This window comes from Chlorocebus sabaeus, chromosome 11, assembly GCF_047675955.1.
Source record: "Chlorocebus sabaeus isolate Y175 chromosome 11, mChlSab1.0.hap1, whole genome shotgun sequence".
Lineage (NCBI taxonomy): Eukaryota > Metazoa > Chordata > Mammalia > Primates > Cercopithecidae > Chlorocebus > Chlorocebus sabaeus.
Genome location: NC_132914.1, coordinates 37,051,532 through 37,075,194, shown reverse-complemented (window position 1 = coordinate 37,075,194; position 23,663 = coordinate 37,051,532). Strand labels below are relative to the sequence as shown.

The 23,663-nt window shown below is 38.4% G+C and overlaps 1 protein-coding gene across 1 annotated transcript in view; it reads right to left on the bottom strand.

Annotated features, from left to right (window-relative positions):
- REDIC1 (regulator of DNA class I crossover intermediates 1) overlaps positions 1–23,663 on the bottom strand; it is a 71,615-nt gene that overhangs the window by 29,348 nt on the left and 18,604 nt on the right. The window contains exons 6-9 of the mRNA XM_008002870.3: positions 10,028–10,560; positions 9,681–9,750; positions 8,269–8,329; positions 426–489 (exon numbers count right to left, since the gene is read on the bottom strand). Of these exons, the coding sequence (XP_008001061.3) occupies positions 426–489; positions 8,269–8,329; positions 9,681–9,750; positions 10,028–10,560 (728 nt within the window). The remainder of the gene's footprint in view (positions 1–425; positions 490–8,268; positions 8,330–9,680; positions 9,751–10,027; positions 10,561–23,663) is intronic.

Genomic DNA, 23,663 nt, shown 5'->3' with positions numbered 1-23,663 from the left:
CAAGTTGCAGAAAAATATATAGAGTTGGATCAATATCTAGAAAGTTCAAAATAAAGCAATTAAAAAGTCTGTGTTATAATAAAAAACAAATTCAAGGAAATAGTTACCTCTAGAGGGCAGGATATGAAATACAAAAGAAGAAATCTTCAGAAGTATTATGTATTATTTCTTAAGCTACCTAGTATGAGGGTTATCTGTTTTATTCTTATTTGCTAAACTGTATATATACATTAATGTACTCATTATGTATATTTAATAAAATATAAAAGTAATTTTAAAGAGTCAATTGCATTAGTAGTACTAAAATATCCATGATATATATATTTGTTGGCAAACATCCAAAAAATCATTTCAAATTTAACTGATTTCTATTTAATTGTTAGTTTTTAAAATAGAGTAAAATTAACTTATACAGTTATACTGACAGATTTTCTCAGTAGATGTTGGCCTGCTTTTTAAAGAGCATATTCCTCCTTCTTCTATCAGAATCTAGGAGAAAACCAAAATGTTAACAATTCCTAAGTATACATAATAATATTCACTTATATCTACCCTATTTACACCACCAATTCATTTTATAGTACTTTTCTTTTACATTACTTCAGTTCAACTTTTTTCTTTTTTTTTTTTTTTTTTTTTTGAGATGGAGTCTCGCTCTGTCCCCTAGGCTGGAGTGCAGTGGCACCATCTCGGCTCACTGCAAGCTCCGCCTCCTGGATTCACACCATTCTCCTGCACAGCCCCCCGAGTAGCTGGGACTACAGGCGCCCGCCACCATTCCCGGCTAATGTTTTATTTTTTTTTTAGTAGAGACGGGGTTTCACCATGTTAGCCATGATGGTCTTGATCTCCCGACCTCGTGATCCACCCGCCTCGGCCTCCCACACTGCTGGGATTACAGGCTTGAGCCACCGCGCCCGGCCAACATGGTTTATTTTTAAATCACAAAGAAAAATTAGCCTGTGGTGAACAATAAAATGAAATTTAAATTGGTTTTAAAACGACAAGCAACAGAAGAGACACTTGCCAAGAAATGAATTACTGAGAAAAAGGAAAAGCTTCAGATAATCATAGTAAATGCAGCTGAACAAAGACAAACATATTAAGGCAATTTGGAAATTTGTTATTCTTTATTTAATTTCCTAAGTTAGATCATCAGTCATTTGTTTTCAGGTTTTTAAAATAATAAAAGCTCTTAGAGGTATAACTTTCTATAGAACACACATTTGGTTTTGGTTTCCATCACTTTCTATGTATTTGTACTTTATTTTCATTTCCTCTCTCAAACAAAGCAAAGAAACCCTGAGTGTTTCTTTATTTCCAGGATGTTAAGGGAAGTTAAGTATCTCTTTTTAGTTGATTTCAATTTTATCAAATTTTGATTAGAGAATGTACCTATGAATCTCTCCTTAGATAAATTTCTTAGATTTTCTTTATGGCTTACTATATGAATTATGTTTGCAAATGTACCATGGGCTTATAAAAATTTTGTTCTATATATTCTCTGTTAGTAGGATATAGAATTTTAGATATATAGAATAAAGGAGAAACTGTCTAGCTGCTTCCCAAACCTGACTCCCTTTTTCTTGGACATACAGCTAGACTGTATTTCCCAACCTCCCTTGGAATTAGTTTAGACATGTTACTTAACTTCTGGTCATAGGCAGAAGTAATGTATACTACTGCCGGTCCTGGTCCATAAAAATCTTCCCCACAATCCTCCACTTCCTTTTCCCCTCTGCTCTCTGGTGACAATAAACTGGAAGCCACCAGTTTAGGGCCTGAATAACTACATGAAGCAGAGCCCCTTCCCTAACCCCTCTATCTTATCATTTAAAAACCTTTTCTCTTCAACTCATGACACATTCAACCCCCTTGCAACAAGAACACAAAACTTTCAAGAAAGCTATGGAGACCCCAAGGCAGGTCTGCACTCCAATATCTACTTCAGATCTGTTTGAGAAGGACAGCAAAGATCTTCCCAAAGGACAAGACACTAAGTTATTCACAAACGTCCTCCATCCTCCAGGATGGCAAGCCTTCACAATGCATACCCAGCAGGATTTTATAGTTGCTATGGATCAGAAAATCTGCAACTCCTATTTTTCTCTTTTTCGAATGGGCTTTTTATTGCATTTATATGGTCTTTGCTCCAATAGTATATATGTTTTCTTAATGTATGTATATTGCTATCTGTTTGCTTTCAACCTTTATTATATTCTAGATACGCTGCCTGTAAACTATATTGATTTTTTCTTCATAATTTGATATTCTTTGAATATTGAAAAGAATTCATGTTCAATATATTTATTCATATTCAATATGTTAATTGCTAAGTGGGTTTCATTCCCTACACTGTATATAGAATTGCTATTTCATTTCTTCCCATCTTGATCAGGTTTCCTAGTGTGACATCATCACTCTTGAATTTTTTTCTACCATGGCTCCACTTCTCTAGTGATTACCTTCCCATGTTAACAATTGTATTTAAACTTTATTCCTCTACTAAACCTTTAAAATTAAATAATTATACTCCTCCAACACTTTGTTCTTTCCTATTCTCTTCCACTCCCACTAAAGGCTCTTGAGAACAACACACGTCCCCATTCAAGAGGCTTGTTCTGTTTGCTTGTTTTAGCCTGTATGTCTCTTCATCAATTCTTCCTCAGCAGAAGCTACCTGTTTTAATTTTACCTAACCCGTGGGCAGGTGCAACCCAGCCCTCTTTCTACTCCTACCCCTTCATTCCATCCCATTGGTGACTCCTGCCTTGGCCCCTCTGGTAGAACCTAATTTTAGTCAGGGTTCCACTGCACCTTTGGCCATGGCCAGGCATCACAATGTAAAAGTCCCCACACCTGCTCTACCCAAAGAACTCCTCATAGCACCTGATTCCCCTTGGGCTACACCAATGGACTTTTTTCTTTTCTGACTAGTTCTAGCTACATTCAAGCTGCCAGCTTTCTAGACATAGGTGTAGTCAAATAGAATTTGTTTTTGAAGTATTATATTTTGTTGATAATTCATATTTTGGGAGGATACATCTATATTATTCATATTTGGGAAAATATGAATTATTTAAAGGAATAACAGGACAGCTTCCAACACTACTGACCACATTCTCCTCCTTTTTCTTTCCTATGACACTAGTACTCCTCAAACCTCTCTAGTAGCTCATTCTCAGCCTCCTTTTCTGGTTTCTCTTCTACTTCATATCCTCCAACCTGAAATGTGCCTTCTCAGGAATTTGACAATTTTTGTTCTTATTCTATACACTTTCTCTCGAGAATCACACACTTGGATGTAGTCAATTATCTCCTATTCATTAAAGTCTAAAAAATCTCTTCTGACCTCAAGCCCTGTATATATAATTGTCTACTATACATCTCCACATAGATCACAGGTTTTTCAGAAGATCCTCACTTAAGCTCAGTGGGTCAAACTTCTCTGTCTCAGAAATCTGCTCCTCCTCTTAATCAGAGTGATGTTAGGTATTGTTTTTAAAAAGTATATTACAAAATGTATAATGCCAAACACAATCATTTCTCTCTTGTGTAATAATCTAAAGTGAGTGTTTCTGGTAAGCAGGCAATTTTCCTCCATGTAGTGATTCAGAGACCCAGTCCTTTCCATCTTGTGGCTCCATTATCCCTTGGGGCCTCACTACCATCTAGCCATCAAAAGAAAGACAGCATGGAAAAATAATTCCCTTTTCTTATAAGCCTTGACCTAAAACGATGGACATCACTTCTCCTAATATTTCATTAGTGAGATCTAGCCATATGGCCACATGTACATGGACGGATGGTTAGGAAATATGTTCCTTGGCTGGGAAGCCATTTCACAGTGGTAGCTCTATTCTATTAAAAAGGGTACATTCTACAAAAAAGGGTACATGAATTTTGATGGAGTTAACCTTTCCTGCCACCTCCTCCTATGGTTTCAATCTCGTTCAGTAGCACAATCCCATCAACTACCCATTTACTCAAATCATAAATAAATCTAGGTCTTCCTCAATTTCTTCCTTCTTCCTTAAATAATCACCAATCACCAAGTACTATCAATTCTAGAGCTAATCTTCTCTTCTCTCACTTTCATTCTTACTGCTATTATAAAACTTCAAGCTCTCATTATTTCTTCCCCTAACTTGAGTTGTTCCACTTATCAAATCCCTCCTCATTGTTGCTAGAGTCAACTTTTTTATTACTCTGACATCATCATATTCCTCTGCTAAAATTTGTTTAGTGGATCTCTGTTTAACAATCAAGAATTGGCCGGGCGCGGTGGCTCACACCTATAATCCCAGCACTTTGGGAGGCCGAGGCGGGTGGATCACCTGAGGTCAGGAGTTCAAGACCTGCTTGACCAACATGGAGAAACCCCGTCTCTACTAAAAACACAAAATTAGCCAGGCATGGTGGCACACGCCTGTAATCCCAGCTACTCAGGAGGCTGAGGCAGGAGAATCGCTTGAACCCAGGAGGCGGAGGTTGCGGTGAGCTGAGATCGTGCCATTGCACTCCAGCCTGGGCAAAAAGAGCAAAACTCCGTCTCAAAAAAAAAAAAAAAAAAAAAAAAAAACCAACAATCAAGAATTAAACTGTTATATATCATACAAGGCCATTTATGACCTGCCTCTTTGTATTGTCCAGAATTACCTAGGCCACTCCTGCGCCTCTTATCATTAGTATTATAAATAGTAGCTATAACAATAACTAGAATGAAACAAGGTACTTGAAATTTCTAAAACAGGCTGTACTCTGACATCTTAGTTTATCTATGTTGCTCCTTCTTCACAATTTGACCATTTGGTAAACAACTTATTGATACTGTGCTCAAAAGTTACCTCCTCCATCACATCTTCCTCCTGTTTACAGATGAAACTTAGAAGTGTCTTTTACTAATAACCCAAAACAAGCTTCAAGCAATTGATCTAAATGTATTATATTTTTGTCTCTTTCTGACTAGCCATTAGATGAAGACTTCTTAAAGACGGGTTCCATGTCCTTTCATCTCTGTACCTTGCAGAGTCTAGTGCAAACAGAATATAATCTTGAGAACAAAGCACCATTTTATCCCCAGTGTCTAGCACACAGGAAACATTCAATAAGTGTATATGAATTCATGATATGTACTCAATAAATATTTATTGAAGAAAAAAGGGAAAACAGTATAGCTGAAAATATCAAATCAGATATGACAGATAGTTGAATCTTAGCTTGAGAGTGTGACCTCAAACAAGTTATCTAATCTCTCTAAATTTCAATCTCTTTTGCTGTGAAGACTTTAGCAACTCAGGCTCCTATAGATTAGAAATAAACTACATAAAGTTCCTAGCACTATTATAAAAATTACAACCTTATGATGGCAAGGGATTATAATATTACATAACCAGTGTTTATAGATATTTCAATAGTATGGCAAATATAAAATTATGTAGATTGAAACCTAAAGCATTTTCATGTTGAAAGATGATATGGTTTGGATCTTTGGATGCCCCCAGCAAATCTCATGTTGAATTATAATCCCCAGTGTTGGAGATGGGACCTGGTGGGAGGTGACTGAATCATGGGAAATAGTTTCTCCTGAATGGTTTCGTACCATCCCCCTTGGTACTTCCTTTACAATAGTGAAGTCTGTTCTCATGAGATCTGGTTGGTTAAAAGTATGTGGCACCTCCCGCCTCACTCTCTCTTGCTCCTGCTTTTGCTATTTGAGATGCTTCACACCCACTTCACCTTCCACCATAACTGTTATTTCCTGAGGTTTCCCCAGAAGCCAATCTGATGCCACAATCCTGCTTCCTATACAGCATGTGAAACCGTGAGCCAATTAAATCTCTTTTCTTTATAAATTACCCAGTCTCAGGTATTTCTTTATAGCAATGTGAGAACAGACTAATACAGAAAATTGGTACCCGGAGTGGAGTTTTGATATAAAGATACCCGAAAATGTGGAAGGAATTTTGGAACTCAGTAATGGGCAGAAGTTGGAAGAATGTGGCAGGCTCAGAAGAAGACAAGAAGAAAATAAGGGAAAGTTTGGAACTTCGTAAAGACTGGTAGTTGAATGGTTATAACAAAAAAGGCTGAAAATGCTGGTAGTGATATTGATAGTGAAGTTCAGGCTGAGGAGGTCTCAGATAGAAATGAGGAACTTATTGGGAACTGGAGCAAAGGTCACTTTTGTTATGTGTTAGCAAAGAACTTGGCAGTATTGTGCCCCGGCCCTAGGGATCTGTGGAACTCTGAACTTGAAGGTGATTAATTTAGGATATCTGGCAGAAGAAATTTCTAAGCAGCAAAGCATTCAAGACATGGACCAGCTGCTTTATATGAACAGCCTATGTTCATATGTGTGAGCAAAGAAATGATAAAAAAAACTGGACCTCATATTTAAAAGGGAAGCAGAGCATAAAAGTTTGGAAAATTTGCAGCCTGGCCATGCGGTAGAAAATAAAAGCCCATTTTCCAGGAAGGAATTCAAGCAGGCTGCAGAAATTTGCATAAGTAAAAACGAGCTAAGTGCTAACAGCCAGGACAATGGGGAGAAGGTCTCAATGGCATTTCAGAGACCTTCATGGCAGCCCCTCCTATCACATGCCTGAAGGCCTAGGAGGGAAGAATGGTTTCCTGGGCCAGGCTCAGGGCCCTGCTGCTCTGTGCAGCCTCAGAACACTGCTCCCTGTATCCCAGTCACTCCAGCTCCAGCCATGGCTCAAAGGGGCCCAGGTACAGCTCAGTCTGCCGCTTCACAGAATGCAAGCTATAAGCCTTGATCCTTCCATGTGGTGTTAAGCCTGTGGGTACACAGAGTGTAAGATTTAAGGCTTGAGAGACTCCACCTAGATTTCACAGGATGTACGGAAAAGCCTAGATGTTCAGGCAGAAGTCTGTTGCACAGGCGGAGCTCTCATGGATAACCTCTACTAGGGCAGAGTGGAGGGGCAATGTGGGATTGAGCCCTCCCACAAAGTCCCCAATGGGGCACTGCCTAGTAGAGCCATGAGAAGAGGACCACATCCTTCAGACCCTGGAATGGTAGATACACCATCAACTTGCACCTAACTCCTGGAAAAGCCACAGGCACTCAGCACCAGCCCATGAAAGCAGCCACAGGGGCTGAACCTTTCAAAACCACAGAAGCAGGGCTGCCCAAGGCTTTTGGAATCCACCTCTTACACCAGTGTGTCTGGATGTGAGATATATAGCCAAGGGAAATTATTTTGGAGCTTTAAGATTTATGGCTGCCCTGTTGAGTTTCAGACTAGCATGGGGCCTATAGACCCTTTCTTCTGGCCTATTTCTCCCTTTTGGAATGTAAATATCTACCCAATGCTTGTACCCCCATTGAATCCTGGAAGTAACTACCTTGTTTTTGATTTTACAGGCTCATAGCTGGAAGGGACTTGCCTTGTATCAGGTGAGACTTTGAACTTTTGAGCTAATGCTGGGATAAGTTAAGACTCTGGAGAACTGTTGGAAATGCATGATTTTATTTTGCAATGTGAGAAGGACATGAGATTTGGGGGGCTGGGGGGTGGAAAGATATGGTTTGGATCTATCTCCCTGCCAAATCTCATGTCAAATTATAATCCTGAGTGTTGGAGGTGGGGCTTGGTGGGAGGTGACTGGATCATGGCAGGGCAGTAATTTCTCTTGAATGGTTTAGCACCATCCCTCTTGGTGCTGTCCTCATGCTGGTGAGTTTGTCCTCATGCTGGTGAGTTTGTTCTCCTGTGATCTGGTCATTTAAAAGTCTGTGGCACCTCCCTACTCATTCTCTCTTGTTCCTGTTCCTGCCATGTGAGACTCCTTGTTCCCCCTTTGCCTTCTGCCATAATTAAAAGTTTCCTGAGGCCTCCCCAGAAACCAATCAGATGCCATCATCATGCTTCCTGTATAGCCTGCAGAACCATGAGCCAACTAAACCTCTTTTCTTTATAAATTGCCCAGTCTTAGGTATTTCTTTATAGCAATGCAAGAATGAACTAATACAAAAATTTTGTAATACTTAAAAAATGTGTTTAAAATGTCCTCAAGATTGTTTTGTCTCAAATAAAGCATGTAACAGTCTCTGAAAACGTGTTTTTATTTCTAGATCTAAAATATAATTTCCTCAGAATAAAAAAGTGTAAGACAAAGAGTCCATCCCAAAAAATTAATGAATAAATGTTAACCTTAAATCAAAGTGAATGCTAAATACAGTAATATGATATGGTAATACAAACTGACTTAATTGAGAAGATAATGTGAGACTGTGCTTTACCTCATCAAGTCCAAAGTCCCATGACTGCTTATAGTGCAATTCTTCTGAAGGTATATTTCCCCTAAGGATTATAAATACACAGTATTAAAGTTTGTTGTATTCCCTCTGGGAATTAATGTTCTAAATTAGAGTTCCCAAACTTGGCTTCAGATCGGAATTATATGGGAAGCTTTCTTAAAAACAAAGATTCATAAGCTCCAGGCCAAAGAGCCCACCTATTATGTGCAGGTCAATCTTGGTATTCTATAGTTTAAAATCATTCCCTCAAGTAATCCGGACCTGCAGTCAGGATTGAGAACCATGTTCTAAATTGCTTTCATAAGGTACATTTAAAACTCAAGGCCTAACATGATTTTTTCACTCATAAATTTCTAGATATTGGGAGATTTAACAACAAAGATACAAAGTTGTCAATTTTATGAAATGTTTTGTAAGTCTATGTTTTAATTAATGTGTATGTGCCAATCCCACTAAAATTACATCTTTTTATCCATCAATATTTTTAATAACTCCACAAGAAATCACTTCCAGAATAAAAATTTATTCTAGTTCACGATTTCCAATCAGAAAGATTTGTCTAAATTGCAATTATTACCAAGAAAGTTAGGACTATTCAGAAACTAGTAGCTAAAATAAAGTTTTCTTTAGTTACTTATAATTGCAGGCCAGTATTCACAAAAGTCTGGAAGGCAGCTTCCAAACTCTAAGGAATAAATTTAATATCAACACATAATGGACGAGTGTAAAAATCTCCTTAAATTCAGAACATTTTGTACACCAGCTGCAAGAAGAGAAAGAAAAATCTGGTGTAACATAATTGTTTTCAATGTATGGGTAGAGGAGATTGTAATCTTGAACACAGAGAAAACATGGAGTCTCTGAGAGGTAAATGTTGGCAATGAGGAGAGTGCTCTATCTCTAAAATGTACACTGTCCTATAAACTGCTGATATGCTTCCTTATGCCATTAACATCTGAATTCTATCACTCCCTGTAGTGATTCTATACCAACCAAGCAAGAAACCTTCCCATTGAGAGCTGTCTGAAAGTAAGAAAACATGCTTTTTCATGTCAGACTTCCTATACATGTTCCCTTTCTATTTATTACTTTAAGTTAATAAATTGATATTCTGGTAGATATGAGTTTCTTGGACGCATTAAGTCAATTTCCTCAAACCTAATCAACACTAATATTCAGATAAGAAAGTATTTGGGAGCTGGTAAATATGAGCACCACACTCTCAACTGGGGTGATATTATCAACACTATGACTCCTGGTAAGGCTGCTTTGAGACAAGTTGCCTGCCCACCCTCAGATGGCAATACGCCTACCTCACTTTGCATCAATTCAACCTTCATCATGCATCATACTAGATCCTGATTTGTATTCCCCAGATTTCCCTAAAAACTTACATAGAGTTTGCTGGATATTTCTGAATACTTTTCTGTGGTGTCTTCTCTTGGTAATCATTTTCAAGTTTTCCTTAAACGATAAAAGTATGCACTGAGTTAAAAATTTAGCATTGTCTAATTTCATTTTTTTAATTCAAAGAATATTAACATGACATGTACAGAGGAAAACCACTGGTCCACAATGTTATACAATAGGAAGCCATTCTATTTTTGGTTTCATTTTCTTTCAAACACATAAACATACATACAAATATATAGATGTGTGCGTATATAGATACACAAATATATATACTAAAACTGAAAGAAAAAAAGAATATGTAATTACATTTTCCATGTACAATACCAACCTTTTCTTTCAGAGCTGCTTGGGTAGTAATCGTTCTCAAAAGATGTACTAAGATCATTTCTTTCATTTTTGTTGTACTCTCTCTGATTCTTCTCGTTTGGCTGACATTTTTCTGGATAACTTGTTTTATTCAAAGTTGAATTACTAAAAGTCAACTCTGGAACTGTAAAAATGTTTCTAATGCATCTGTCAGTGACACGGTTTTTATCAGAACGAGTGACTACACAAATATCTCCCATACTATCATAATCACACTTGTTAAATGCTTTCTTTATCTTTTGCTGATCTATGTTTAATACATTGATCATATTTTGACTAACAAAAGAGTCAGAATTCTCTGATAGAAAGTTAGGAGTAGACTGGTTCACATCTTCAAGAAAATTTGAAACTTTCTTTCCATTTTTCCTCCAAATATGCTGTATGGAGTGTTTTCCAGTAATGTAGTCTGACTGTCTTATTTCATCCATGCTTCTACAATCTTCATCCATAATTACAGAAGGGTGTTTAGTAAGTAAATTCCTATTTCCTAGACTTCTGGATAAACAAAAACATATTTAGCAAGAAAAGCAGGATTATTTGCATTTAGAAACACTTACTTTCAATTCTTAGAGGACATATTGAGTTGCTACTAACATTTACCTAGACCATGTTTTCATTTTTATATTTAAATAAATAATATTGCTTTGGGTGAAAATTTGTCTAATGTGCTCTTCTAATGACTTATTGAGTATAAAAATAATCTACAGTCAGTTTTTTATTACAACATGAAATGTTAGCATGTGTTTTAATTAAAACATGACCAACCTATAGTATATCTTCTGTAATAAAATCTAAAGAATAAACTAGACAACGATTATGTCACTGCTGTTCCATTTAACCAGAGAAAGATGTTTTGAAGACTGTGCAGAGAAAATTTATCATCAATGTTAAAATATAAAATCAAATAGTTATGAGACATTATAACATATTTTTCAACCTAATATGGATATAAAAACAATTATAAAGTTCCCAAGGAAAAGCAATATAAATACAAATGTGTATATAAGTAATAAAACCAAGAGATAAGGAGAATTAGATAAAAACTAATTTGATGAATTAGATAGCTTGTAAGTTCTATTCTAATGCAGAAATAATAATTCTAGGTTAAGTCCAATTTGTGTACAAGAATCAAAGCTATAATGGAAAATAATTACAAATCAAGATGGTTCTTATTTTATTATCAGTGACTATCTACAAATTTATTTGGAAGTGAGTTGTTCCAGAGGTTGGAGGTATCAAAAAACTTAGAAAACACACACACACACACACACACACACACACACACACACACACAGATAGCTAAAACTCTGATTTCCAGTCTTATTTTTAAGTTATTTATCAAATATTTGATGATCACCTACTCTGTTCCAGGTACTAGGCCATGTATTGGCAACAGAGATAAAAGAGCTCAGTTTGTTGTTAAAGAGAGAAATTAATGTTTTACCCATGAATGTTCACAGCTCATGATCCAACATTGTTTCTCAATGAGGGCCTTACTGGTGTTTTAAACAAAATGACGTTATTTTGCTATACCAAAAGACATAGTATATACTATGCACTAATATACACCATTAACATATGGAAAATATCTGTTACTCTACATAAAAGAATAGAGGTAAGTGTACTTTATAAGATATTAAGCACACTATAAATGTAAATCATTTTTTTTATTATTCTTTGAATAGTTTTTGGAAAACAGATGGTGTTTGGTTACATGAACAAGTTCTTTAGTGGTGATTTCTAAGATTTTGGTGCACCCATTACCCGAGCAGTGTACACTGTACCCAATGTGTAGTCTTTTATCCCTCACCCCTCCCCTACCCTCTACCGGAGTCCCCAGAATCCATTATATCAATCTTTTGTGTGTGTGTGTGTGAGATGGAGTTTTGCTCTTTTCATCCAGGCTGGTGTGCAGTAGTACAATCTTGGCCCACTGCAACCTTTGCTTCCTGAGTTCAAGCAATTCTCCTGCCTCAGCCTCCTGAATAGCTGGGATTACAGGTGTGTGCCACCACACAACTGTAATGATTTTTGTATCATTACATTTTTTAATCAAAAATCAGCCTGGCTGATTTTTATATTTTTAGTAAAGACAGGGTTTCACCATGTTGGCCAGGCTGATCTCAAACTCCTGACCTCAAGTGATCCCCCCGCTTCGGCCTCCTAAAGTGCTGGGATTACAGGTGTGGGCCACCAAGCCAAGCCCATTATATCAATCTTATGACTTTGTGTCCTCAAAGCTTAGCTTCCACTTATAAGTGAGAATATAACAATGTTTGGTTTTCCATTCCTGAGTTACTTCAGTTAGAATAATGGTTTCCAACTCCATCCAGGTTGCTGTGAATGCCATAATTTCATTCCTTTTTATGGCTGAGTAGTATTCCATGGTGTGTGTGTGTGTGTGTATTTTCTTCACCCACTCATTGGTTGATAGGCATTTAGGCTGGTTCCATATTTTTGCAGTTGTGAATTGTGCTGCCATAAACATGCACATGTAAGTGTCTTTTTCATATGACTGATTTTCTCTGGGTAAATACCCAGTAGTGGGATTGCTGAATCAAATGGTAGTTCCACTTTTAGTTCTTTAAGGAGTGTCCATACTGTTTTCCTTAGTGGTTGTACTAGTTTACATACCCACCAGCAGTGTAAAAGTATTCCCTTTCACCACATCCATGCCAACCTCTATTATTTTTTCATTTTTTAATTATGACCATTCTTGTAGGAGTAAGATGGTTACTGCATTGTGGTTTTGATTTGCATTTCCTCCATCTTTAGTGATGTTGAGCATTTTTTCATGTCTGTTGACCATTTGTATATCTTCTTTTGCAAATTGTCTCTTCATGTACTTAGCCCATTTTTTGGTGATATTACTTCTTTTGTTCTTGCTGATTTGTTTGAGTTCCTTGTAGATTTTGGATATTAGTCCTTTGTCAGATGCATAGCTTGGGAAGATTTTCTCCCACTTTCTGAGTTGTCTGTTTACTTTGCTGATTATTTCTTTTGCTGTGCAGATTTTTGTTTTAATTAGGTCCCATTTGTTTATTTTTGTTTTTGTTGTATTTGCTTTTGGTTCTTGGTCATGAACTCTTCGCCTAAGCCAATGTCTAGAAGAGTTTTTCCGATGCTATCTTCTAGAATTTTTATGGCTTCATGTCTTAAAGTTTTTGATCAATCTTGACTTGATTTTTATATAAGGTGAGATGAGGATCCAGTTTCATACTACATGGGGCTTGCCAACTATCCCAGCACCATTTGTTGAATAGGGTGTTCTTTCCCCACTTTATGTTTTGGTTTGCTTTGTCGAAGATCAGTTGACTTTAAGTATTTGGCTTTATTTCTGGGTTCTCTATTCTGTTCCATCTGTCCACATACCTATTTTTATACCACTGCCATGATGTTTTGGTAACTATAGTCCTGTAGTATAGTTTGAAGTCAGGTAATGTGATGCCTCCAGATTTGTTCTTTTTGCTTAGTCTTGCTTTGGCTCTGTGGGCTTTTGGGGGGTCCATATGAATTTTAGGATATTTTTTCTAGTTCTGCAAAGAATGATGGTGGTATTTTGATGGGAATTGCACTGAATTGATAGATTGCTTTTGGTAGTATGGTCATTTTTACAATATTGATTCTACACATCCATGAGCATGGGATGTGGTTCCATTTGTTTGTGTCATCTATGATTTCTTTAAGAAGTGTTTCTAGTTTTTCTTGTAGAGATCTTTCACCTCCTTGGTTAGGTATATTTCTAAGTATTTTATTTTTTGCAGCTGTTGTAAAAGGAGTTGAGTTCTTGATTTGATTCTCAGCTTAGTCAATGCTGATGTATAGTGCTACTGTATTGTGTACATTGATTTTGTACCCTGAAACTTTACTGAGTTCATTTATCATATCTAGGAGCTTTTTGGATGAGTCTTTAGGGTTTTCTAGGTATACTATTATGTCATTGGTGAACAGCAACAGTTTGAGTCCCTCTTCATCTATTTGGATGCCCTTAATTTCCTTCTCTTGTCTGATTGCTCTGGCTAGGACTTCCAGTACTATGTCAAACAGAAGTGGTGAACTCTTGTCTCATTGTTCTGGCTAGGACTTCCAGTACCATGTAGAATAGAAGTGGTGAAAATGGGCACCTTGTCTTGTTCCAGTTCTAGGGGCGAATGCTTTCAACTTTCCCCCATTCAGTATAATGCTAGCTGTGGGTCTGTCATAGATGGCTTTTATTATCTTAAGGTATGACCCTTTTATGCTGATTTCGCTGAGGGTTTTAATCATAAAGTGATGCTAGATTTTGTAAAATGCTTTTCTGCATCTATTGAAATGATCATATAATTCTTGTTTTTAATTCTGTTTATGTAGTGTATATTTATTGACTTATGTATGTTAAACCATCCCTGCATCCCTGGTATGAAACTCACTTGATCATGATGTATTGTCTTTTGGATATGCTGTTGGATTCAGTTAGCTAGTATTTTGTTAAGGATTTCTGCATCTATGTTCATCAGGAATATTGGTCTGTAGTTTTCCTTTTTTTTTTTTTTTTTTTTTTTTTTCCGTTATGCCTTTTCCTGGTTTTGGTATTAGGGTGATACTAGCTTCACAAAATGATTTAGGGGGGATTCTCTCTTTATCTTTTGGAATAGTTTCAGTAGGATTGGTACCAATTCTTCTTTGAATGGCTGATAAAATTCAGCTGTGAATCCATCTGGTCCCAGACTTTTTCTTTTGTTGGTAAGTTTTAAAATTACCATTTCAATCTCACTACTTGCCATTGGTCTGTTCAGAGTTTCTGTTTCTTCCTGGTTTGATCTTAGAGGGTTGTATATTTCTAGGAATTTATCAGTCTCCTGTAGGTGTTCTAATTTGTATGTGTAAAGGTGTTCATAGTAGCCTTGAATAATTGTTTGTATTTCTGTAGTATCAGTTATAATATCTCCCATTTTGTTTCTAATTGAGCTTATCTGGGTCTTCTCTGTTCTTTGTTAATCTTGCTAATGGTCTATCAATTTTATCTTTTTAAAGAACCAGCTTTTCCTTTCATTTATCTTTTGTATTGTTTTTTCTGTTTGTTCTGCTCTGATCTTTGTATTTCTTTTCTTCTGCTGGGTTTAGGCTTGGTTTGTTCTTGTTTCTCTAGTTCCTTGAGGTGTGACCTTAGATTGTCTATTGTGCATTTCCAGACTTTTTGGTGTAGGCATTTAATGCTATTAACTTTCCTCTTAGCACCACTTTTGCTGTATTCCAGAGATTTTGATAGGTTATGTCACTACTACTGTTCAGTTCAAAGAATGTTTAGATTTCTGTTTTGATTTCATTGTTGACCTAAAGATCATTTAGGAGCAGATTAGTTAATTTCCATGTATTCGTACAGTTTTCAGGGTTCATTTTGGAGTTGATTTCCAATTTTATCCCACTGTGATCTGAGAGAGTACTTGATATAATTTATTTTCTTAAATTTACTGAGACTTGTTTTGCAGCCTATCATATGGTCTATCTTGGAGAATGTTCCATATGCTGATGAAAAGAATGTATATTCTGCAGTTTTTGGGTACAATATACTGTAAATATCTGTTAAGTGCATTTGTTCGAGGGTACAGTTTAAGCCCATTGTTTCTTTGTTGACTTTTTGTCCTGATGACCTGTCTAATGTTGTCAGTGGAGTACTGAAATCCCCCACTATTATTTGCCATCTATCTCATTTCTTAGGTCTAGTAGTAATTATTTTATAAATTTGGGAGCTCCTATGTTAGGTGCATGTATATTTAGGATTGTGATATTTTCCTGTTGTACTAATCCTTTCATCATTATATAATGTCCTTCTTTGTCTTTACTTTTGGTTTCTGTTTGCATGGAATATCTTTTTCCACCTCTCCACCTTAAGTTTATGTGAGTTCTTATGTGTTACATGAGTCTCTTGAAGACAACAGATACTTGGTGGATGGATTTTTACTCATTCTGACATTCTCTATCTCTTAGGTGGAGCATTTAGGCCATTTATATTCAATGTTAGTACTGAGATGTGAAGTACTTTTTTATTCATCATTTAGTTGTTGCCTGGATATCTTGGTGTTTTTTTTTCACTGTTATGGTTTTACAAGCCCTGTGAAATTTATGCTTTAAGGAGGTTCCATTTTGGTATATTTCATGGTTTTATTTCAAAATTTAGAATACCTTTTAGCATTTCTTGCAGTGCTGGCTTGGTAGTGGTGAATTCTCTCAGCATATGTTTGTCTGAAAAATACTTTATCTCACATTATGAAGCTTAGTTTCAATGGATATAAAATTATTGGCTTTTAATTATTTTGTTTAAGGAGGCTAAAGATAGGATCCCAATCCCTTCTGGCTTGTAGGGTTACTGCTGAGAAATCTCTTGTTAATCTTATAGGTTTTCCTTTGTAGGTTACCTGATGCTTTTGCCTCACAGTTCTTAAAATTCTTTCCTTTGTCTTGACTTTAGATAACTTGATGACTATGTGCCTAGGTGACTATCTTTTTGTGATGAATTTCCTGGGTGTTCTTTTAGCTTCTTGTATTTGAATATCTAGATCTCTAGTAAGACTAGGGAAGTTATCCTTGATTATTCCCTCAAATAAGTTTTGCAAACTTTTAGATTTCTCTTCTTCCTCAGGAACACTGATTATTCTTATGTTTGGTTGTTTAACATAATCCCAAATTTCTTGAATGCTTTGTTCATTTATTTTTTATTAATTAGTTTTTCTTTGTCTTTACTGGATTGGGTTAATTCAAAAGCCTTGTCTTCAAACTCAACTTCTTTCTTCTACTTGTTCGATTCTATTGTTCAAACTTTCCAGTGTATTTTGTATTTCTCTAAATGCATCTTTCACTTACAGAAGTTGTAATTGTATTTTCTTTATGACATCTATTTCTCTGGAGACCTTTTCATCCATATCTTTTTTTTTTTTTTTAATTTCCTTAAGTTGGTGTTCTCCTTTTTCTAGTACCTCCCTGAGTAGCATATTAATCAACCTTCTGAATTCTTTATCTGGCAATTCAGAGATTTCTTCTTGGTTTGGATCCACTGCTGGAGAGCTTAGTGTGGTCTTTTGGGGGGTGTTACAGAAACTTGTTTTGTCATAGTACCAGAATTACTTCTCTGGTTCCTTGTCATTTGGGGGCACTGTTTCAGTGGAAAGATCTGGAATACAAGGGCTGCTGTTCAGATTCTTTGGTCCCACAGGGTGAGCCTTTGATGTGGTGCTCTCCCCGTTCCCCTACGGGTGGGGTTGCATGTGAGCCAGACTGCAGTGATTGGGTCTAACCACCCAGCGAGGCTATCAGACTCCAGGGTGGTGCTGGGGAATGTCTGCAAAGAGTCCTGTGATGTGATGATGTGATCCATCTTCAGGTCTCCCGGCCATGGATACCAGCACCTGCTGCAGTGGAGGTGGCAGGGGAGTGATATGGACTCTGTGAGAGTCCTTGGTTGTGGTTTTGTTTAGTGCACTGGTTTTCTCAAATGCTGCTTATGCTAGTGGTGAAGCTGTCACATGAACAGACTCAGGACCTCTGGATAGCCAGGATGTTGCACATGGTAGAATTAGCTGTTATTTTCTCCTTCTTTGGAGCAGGCTTGTTCTGAGTTGCTGTAATGGAATGAGTTGGCTGGCCTCCAGTCCAGAGGTGTCACTTTCAAGAGAGCACCACCTGTGGTAGTGGAAGGGGTATAAAAGTTTGCCCTACATTGGCCAGGATAAATTTTCAGGTTTCTCAAACGATAGGTGGGGCCATAGAGTTCCCAAGAGTTTATGTCTTTTGTCTTTGGCTACCAGAGTGAGGGAAAGAAAAAATCAGGTAAAGGTAGAGTTAGAAAGGTGTATGCTGAGACCCTCCTTGGGCAGTGTTTGCTTCAGCCACTGTGGGGGATGGGGGTGGTTCTCAGGCCAATGAAGTTATGTTCCACAGAGGATTATGGCTACCTCTGCTGCATCAGTTTATCACTGAGAGAAAGCCTCTAGTGATAGGCTTCTCCCAGCTCCCACACAGCGAGTAAGGCCTGATTCACTCTCACCATGCCCACCAACAATGCCAGTTTACATCCAGGTAGGGGGCACACAGTGCTGAGATCGTGCTCCAGGCTATAAGCCTCCCCACTAAGAAAGCAACCAGGGCTCCCAGGTCTTGCCGCTCCCTGTCTACCCACACTGCTGGCTGCAGCTTCTGCACTCATATCTGCACTTCTCATTTGCACCCCTCCGCCAAGATTCTGCTCATGAAAATTCATGTTTAGTCAAAATTATTACAGAGTTCAGTTAGAAGCTTCTTTCACCCTGTGGCCCCTCCTCAATTCCACTGGGTACCTTCCCCAAGGACCCCTGTGAGAGAAGGCCAGGCATGGCTTCCCTGGGCTCAAACTGGGGACAAGGAGTGCCTACAGGGCTCTTCCAGCTGCTTCTTCTACTTTTATATTTCGCTTAGCTCCCTACTTCCATTTCATCTCTAGGTAAGGTTAAATCCTTCTACCGTAATCTGGATTTTCCGGTTCCCCAGTAGAGACGTGTGTTTGGAAGCAAGCTATCCCCCACCTCACACTTTGGGAACTGAATTTTTTGGCTGTCTCATGGAGTTGCAGAGCAAGCCACATCTTTCAAAGGGTCTTTGAATTCTTTTGGATTTTCTGGTATGTTTCTGCAGTACTTTTTGGAGTAAAAGTTCATGATGTGAGTCTTCACATGCTGTTCTGTCCAAGTGGGAGCTGCATACTAGCCCTGTCTCCTATCTGCCATTTTCCAAAATCATGATTTTTAAAGGGTATTTTAAGCATCTGACTCAGTGGAATCACTAAGAGATGTGGACAATAGAGAAATGTAGAGTAGTTATTGCCAACAAGAAAGTTACAGTATAAAAGAGGAAGAAAAAAATTACAAAGTGACAGGTATTATCCTACAGTCAAATGTTAAAACAGTAAATGGAGGAAAGAAGAGATTCTTCTGCTTGAGAAAACTTAGGCAGATGGCGTCTGATTTGGGAACTAAAGTTGGGAAGGATTCTTACTTCTAGAGATGACAGAGAGCAATTATCCTAAAAAACTGAAAAGAATTAAGTCAGTTCAACTTTTTAAATAATTTATGTTTTCCTATAAATATAAAATTCATTAAAAATTATGGACTAACATTTTAATAAAAACATTCATTATCTAAATAAGCTTTTTATGTGTAATCAACAAATATTTAATGTGTCTATTATGTAGTAGGGAGACAACAGAGGTTATAGTCTAGTGAAGGATGATAATAAACAAATAAAAGAAAATGAACCACTAACAAATACAGTGGTTAAGAAACAAAGAAGTAAACAAATATAAAAGATAATTACAAGTACTACCAGATCACATGATGGGATGCCTTGTGTTGGAGGTCGTGTTTCAGACACTTTGGTCAGGAAAGTCACTAGAGTAAGGAAGTGATAAATACACTAATGATACAGAATGGTTAGATACATGAAAACAGGAATAAGCACACTGGATAAAAAGTAGAAATGCAAAATTTGAAGCTTGTTTGAGAAAAAGAAGAGGGTAAAGCTGGAATAGAATCAATGAAAGAACACTTATGACCTACAGCTATAAAGTACAAAAGGGCCCAGATTATGCAGAGCCTTGCTCTTGAAAAAAGCAATAAGAAATCATTGAAATAAATGTCCTGAGCACAAAAGTAAAACTGACATTTTGCCTTGGAAAACAGCAGTCTGACTTCTCAATGAATCTCCTGAAGAATGAATTTCAGGATCTCCATCTGACTAAAATGAAATAACAGGGGCCAGACTGACTCTACTAACTAATAAAATTTAAAAACTGGAGGATAGTTTCAAGATGGCTGACTCGAGGCATAGGACACTTTTCCACAAAGAATCAAAGTAGTCAGTAGATAGTCACACATCAAAGAGAATATGAAAGAGAGCACACTGGAATTCATAGAAGTGACAGGAAACACCTGGGGCACAGAAGGAGAGGGAGGCTACGCAGATGGCTTAGCCTCCCTACAACAGCAGAGCCAGGAGAGGCTCCCCAGTGTGCGGAAAGGTTAAATGAGAGATGCCCAGCAGTCTACATTCTTATCACAGACTCCTATAATCCTGGTCACATTAGAGTCCCTCAACCCCCGTGGGCTCTGAGATTGGAATGGGAAGGTCCCCAAAGTCCCCAAGATGGCACTGCTGTAGTAAGGGAGTTAATGCCAGGTCCCATACACACCTCAAATCCGAAGCAGCTGCTTCAGAGCATCATTTGATACCCTGGCCCCAACAGATGGTATCCTGCCCCAGGGCTCAAAAACCCTTGCATCTACATATCCCTGGAGCCCCAGTGACATTTTCCCATGTCTGCCTAGATGGGTGCAGCAGTAAGACACCAGTTGGACCCTGTGGATCAGCACAGCCCCCTAGTACTCTAGCCCACAGTGTCCTGCACACTAGGGAAAAGGTGGTATAGCACACCAGGAAGACTACCCCTGGTACAAAGGGTGCCACAACATGTGCTCCCCAGAGACAGACACCTGCCAGCCTGGGGCTGCTATCACTTATAGCTTCCCCAGTGACAGGGAGGCCACACACTTGTACATGCGCTGAAGATAGGTTCTCCCCGCCAACTGCCACCGCCAAGGGTCAAAGCATGCTCTACCCAGAGCCTGAAATCTGCCTGCCTCAGGCAGCTACCAAAGGTAGAAACTGTCTCCCCCTAGCAGCAGAGCCACCTCACACTTGCAGGGCCCTGAAGACAGGCTTTCCCCACCCACTGCCTCTGCTGCCACTGCTACCCAGGCATACTGCTCAAGCACTGGGGACTAGCCTGCCCTTTTCACTACAGGCTACACCCACCATCAGGGGGCCTGAGGACAGGCCTACCCAGCCTGGCACCATCCCTTCCACACACCCCTGCATCCGCCAAGTCCAAGCATGATGCTTGAGGCCCCAGGAATTGTCTTGCCCCATCAGCCACCCCTGATGCACACACATATACCACCAGGGGGCTTAATAACAGCCCCACACCATCTGCCACCTCCAGTGCCCTAGCATGCCTTCCAGAGTCCTGGGGCTTGTCCTGCCATACCTACCATAGCCTGTGCCCATGTACACCACTGTAAGGACTTAAGAAGAGGCCTGCCTCACCTAGCACTAACCCCCAGTGCCCAAGCATACCACCTGGGGGTCTGGGGATCATCTTACTCCATCAGTTGCCCCAGGTACATGTGCACACCACCTGAGTCTAACAGCAGACCCAGAAAACCTGCCACCAGTGCCCAATCTACCCATCCAGAGGCCTGGAGATTGCCCCATCCATCAACCACAGCTGGCATCTGTGCATTCCTTCCCAGGGCTTGAAAATGGGCTTGCCCAGCCTGCTGCTACCCTGCCAGCACCCACACAGTCACACCACCCAGGGGCCTAGCTAGCCTAACCTGTCAAAGCTACCACTATCACCAACAAATGCCACCTAGAAACCTGAGGGTTGTCCATCCCACCACCATGACTATCATCACCCACACCACATACACTGTATAGGGGCCCAAAGACTTACCCACCCACCTGGTCTGCCACTACCGTAACCAGAACCTGAGTAAGCTGCCAGGAGGACCAAGAATTGGCCCACCTGGATCTGTCAATGCCAGCACATAAACATGCTGTCTAGAGACCCAAGAACAGTCATACTCAGTATGCAATTGCCACCACTGGGGCCAAAAGACTGTCCCACCTGGCACTCCATCCCCAGAAAAATCTCACCACAGCCTCCTCTAACAATTTTGTGGCCTAAGTCAATGAGGAAATCAGCACTGACAGTGTGTACAGTTGAAGAAATTATACAAAGACTACATTACTGCATGTATCCAGAATCAAAATCCAAGTGTCCTACCCAACCAACTTTATGGATACACCTACAGGAAAAAGTCTTCCCCTATGAAAGCCAATCCAAAAAATCAGAAGAAGAAACTATTACATCTGGTGCACATATATCAATAAAAGAACACAAACATGAAAAAGCAAGGAAATATGGCACCTTCAAAAGAACACAATAATTCTCCAACAACAGATTTTAACAAAAAAGAAATTTATGAAATACCTGAAAAAGAATTCAAAATCATGATATAAAAGAAGCTAAGTGAGATAACAAAGAACACAGATAAAAAAATCAAAGAAATCAGCAAAACAATTTAGAATATAAATGAGAAATTCACAGAGAGATATCACAAAAAAGAAGTCCTGGAACTGAAAAAGTCAATGAATGAAATGAAAAATACAATCAAGAGCATTAATAGATTAGATCAAACAGAAGAGTTTCAGAACTTAAAGATAAGTATTTAAAAAAAAAAGAAGAAGAAATGTAGAAAGACGTGACATATGAGACACCATAAAGTGACAAAATATTCAGATGTTGAGGGTCCCAAAAGGTGAAGAAAAGTTTAATAGTATAGAAAACCTATTTGATAAAATAATAGCTGAAAACTTCCCAAGACTAGCAAGAAATTTAGATATCCAGATAACTAAAAGATCCCAAAAGAAATACAACCCAAAAAGGTCTCATCTCCCACCACATTATAGTCAAACTGTCAAAAGTCAAAGACAGGCCGGGTGCAGTGGTTCATGCCTGTAATCCCAGCACTTTGGGAGGCCGAAGTGGGCAGATCACCTGGGGTCAGGAATTCAAGACCAGCGTGGCCAACATGGCGAAAATCCATCTGAACTAAAAATACAAAAATTAGCTGGGTGTGGCGGCATGCGCCTGTAGTCCCAGTTATTCAGGAGGCTGAGGCACGAGAATCGATTGAACCCAGGAGGCAGAGGCTGCAGTGAGCTGAGATCACACCATTACACTCCAGCCTGAGTGATGGAGCAAGACTCTATCTCAAATAAATAAATAAACAAAAACTCAAAGACGAATAATTCTAAAAACAAGAGAGAAGTGGTCATATATAAGTGAATTCCTATTAGACTAACAATGAATTTTTAACAGAAATCTTACAGGCCAGGAGAGAAAGGGATTATATATTCTGGGAGACAGGAATACCTAGAAAAGCTATGCTTCAAAAATGAAACAGAAATAAAAACATTTCCAAGCCAAAAAAAGAAAGAAAGAAAGAAAGAAAGAAAGAAAGAAAGAAAGAAAGAAAGAAAGAAAGAAAGAAAGAAAGAAAGAAAGAAAGAGAAAGCAGGCAATTCATCACCACTAGACCTGCCCTACAAGAATTGCTTGGTGACTCTTTCACCTCAAAGGGAAGGGATGATATCTACCATCATGAAAATGCATGATAAAACTAACCGGTAAAGCAAAGATACAAATAAGGAAGAAAAAGGACTCAAATGTTACCACACCAGAAAATCAAACCATTAAGATAAATAATAAGAGAGAAATAAGAGAACAAAAGAAACACAACCAGAAGACAATTGACAAAATGACAGAAATAAGTCCTCACATATCGAGAGTAACCTTGAATGTAAACTGACTAAAATTTCCCATTAAAAGATACAGATCCACTGAATGAATAAGAAACCATAACACAACTATATGCTACCCACAAGAAACTCAATTCATCTGTTAATATATATATAGACTAAAAGTAAAGGGATGGAAAAAGATATCCCACACAAAAGGAAACCAAAAG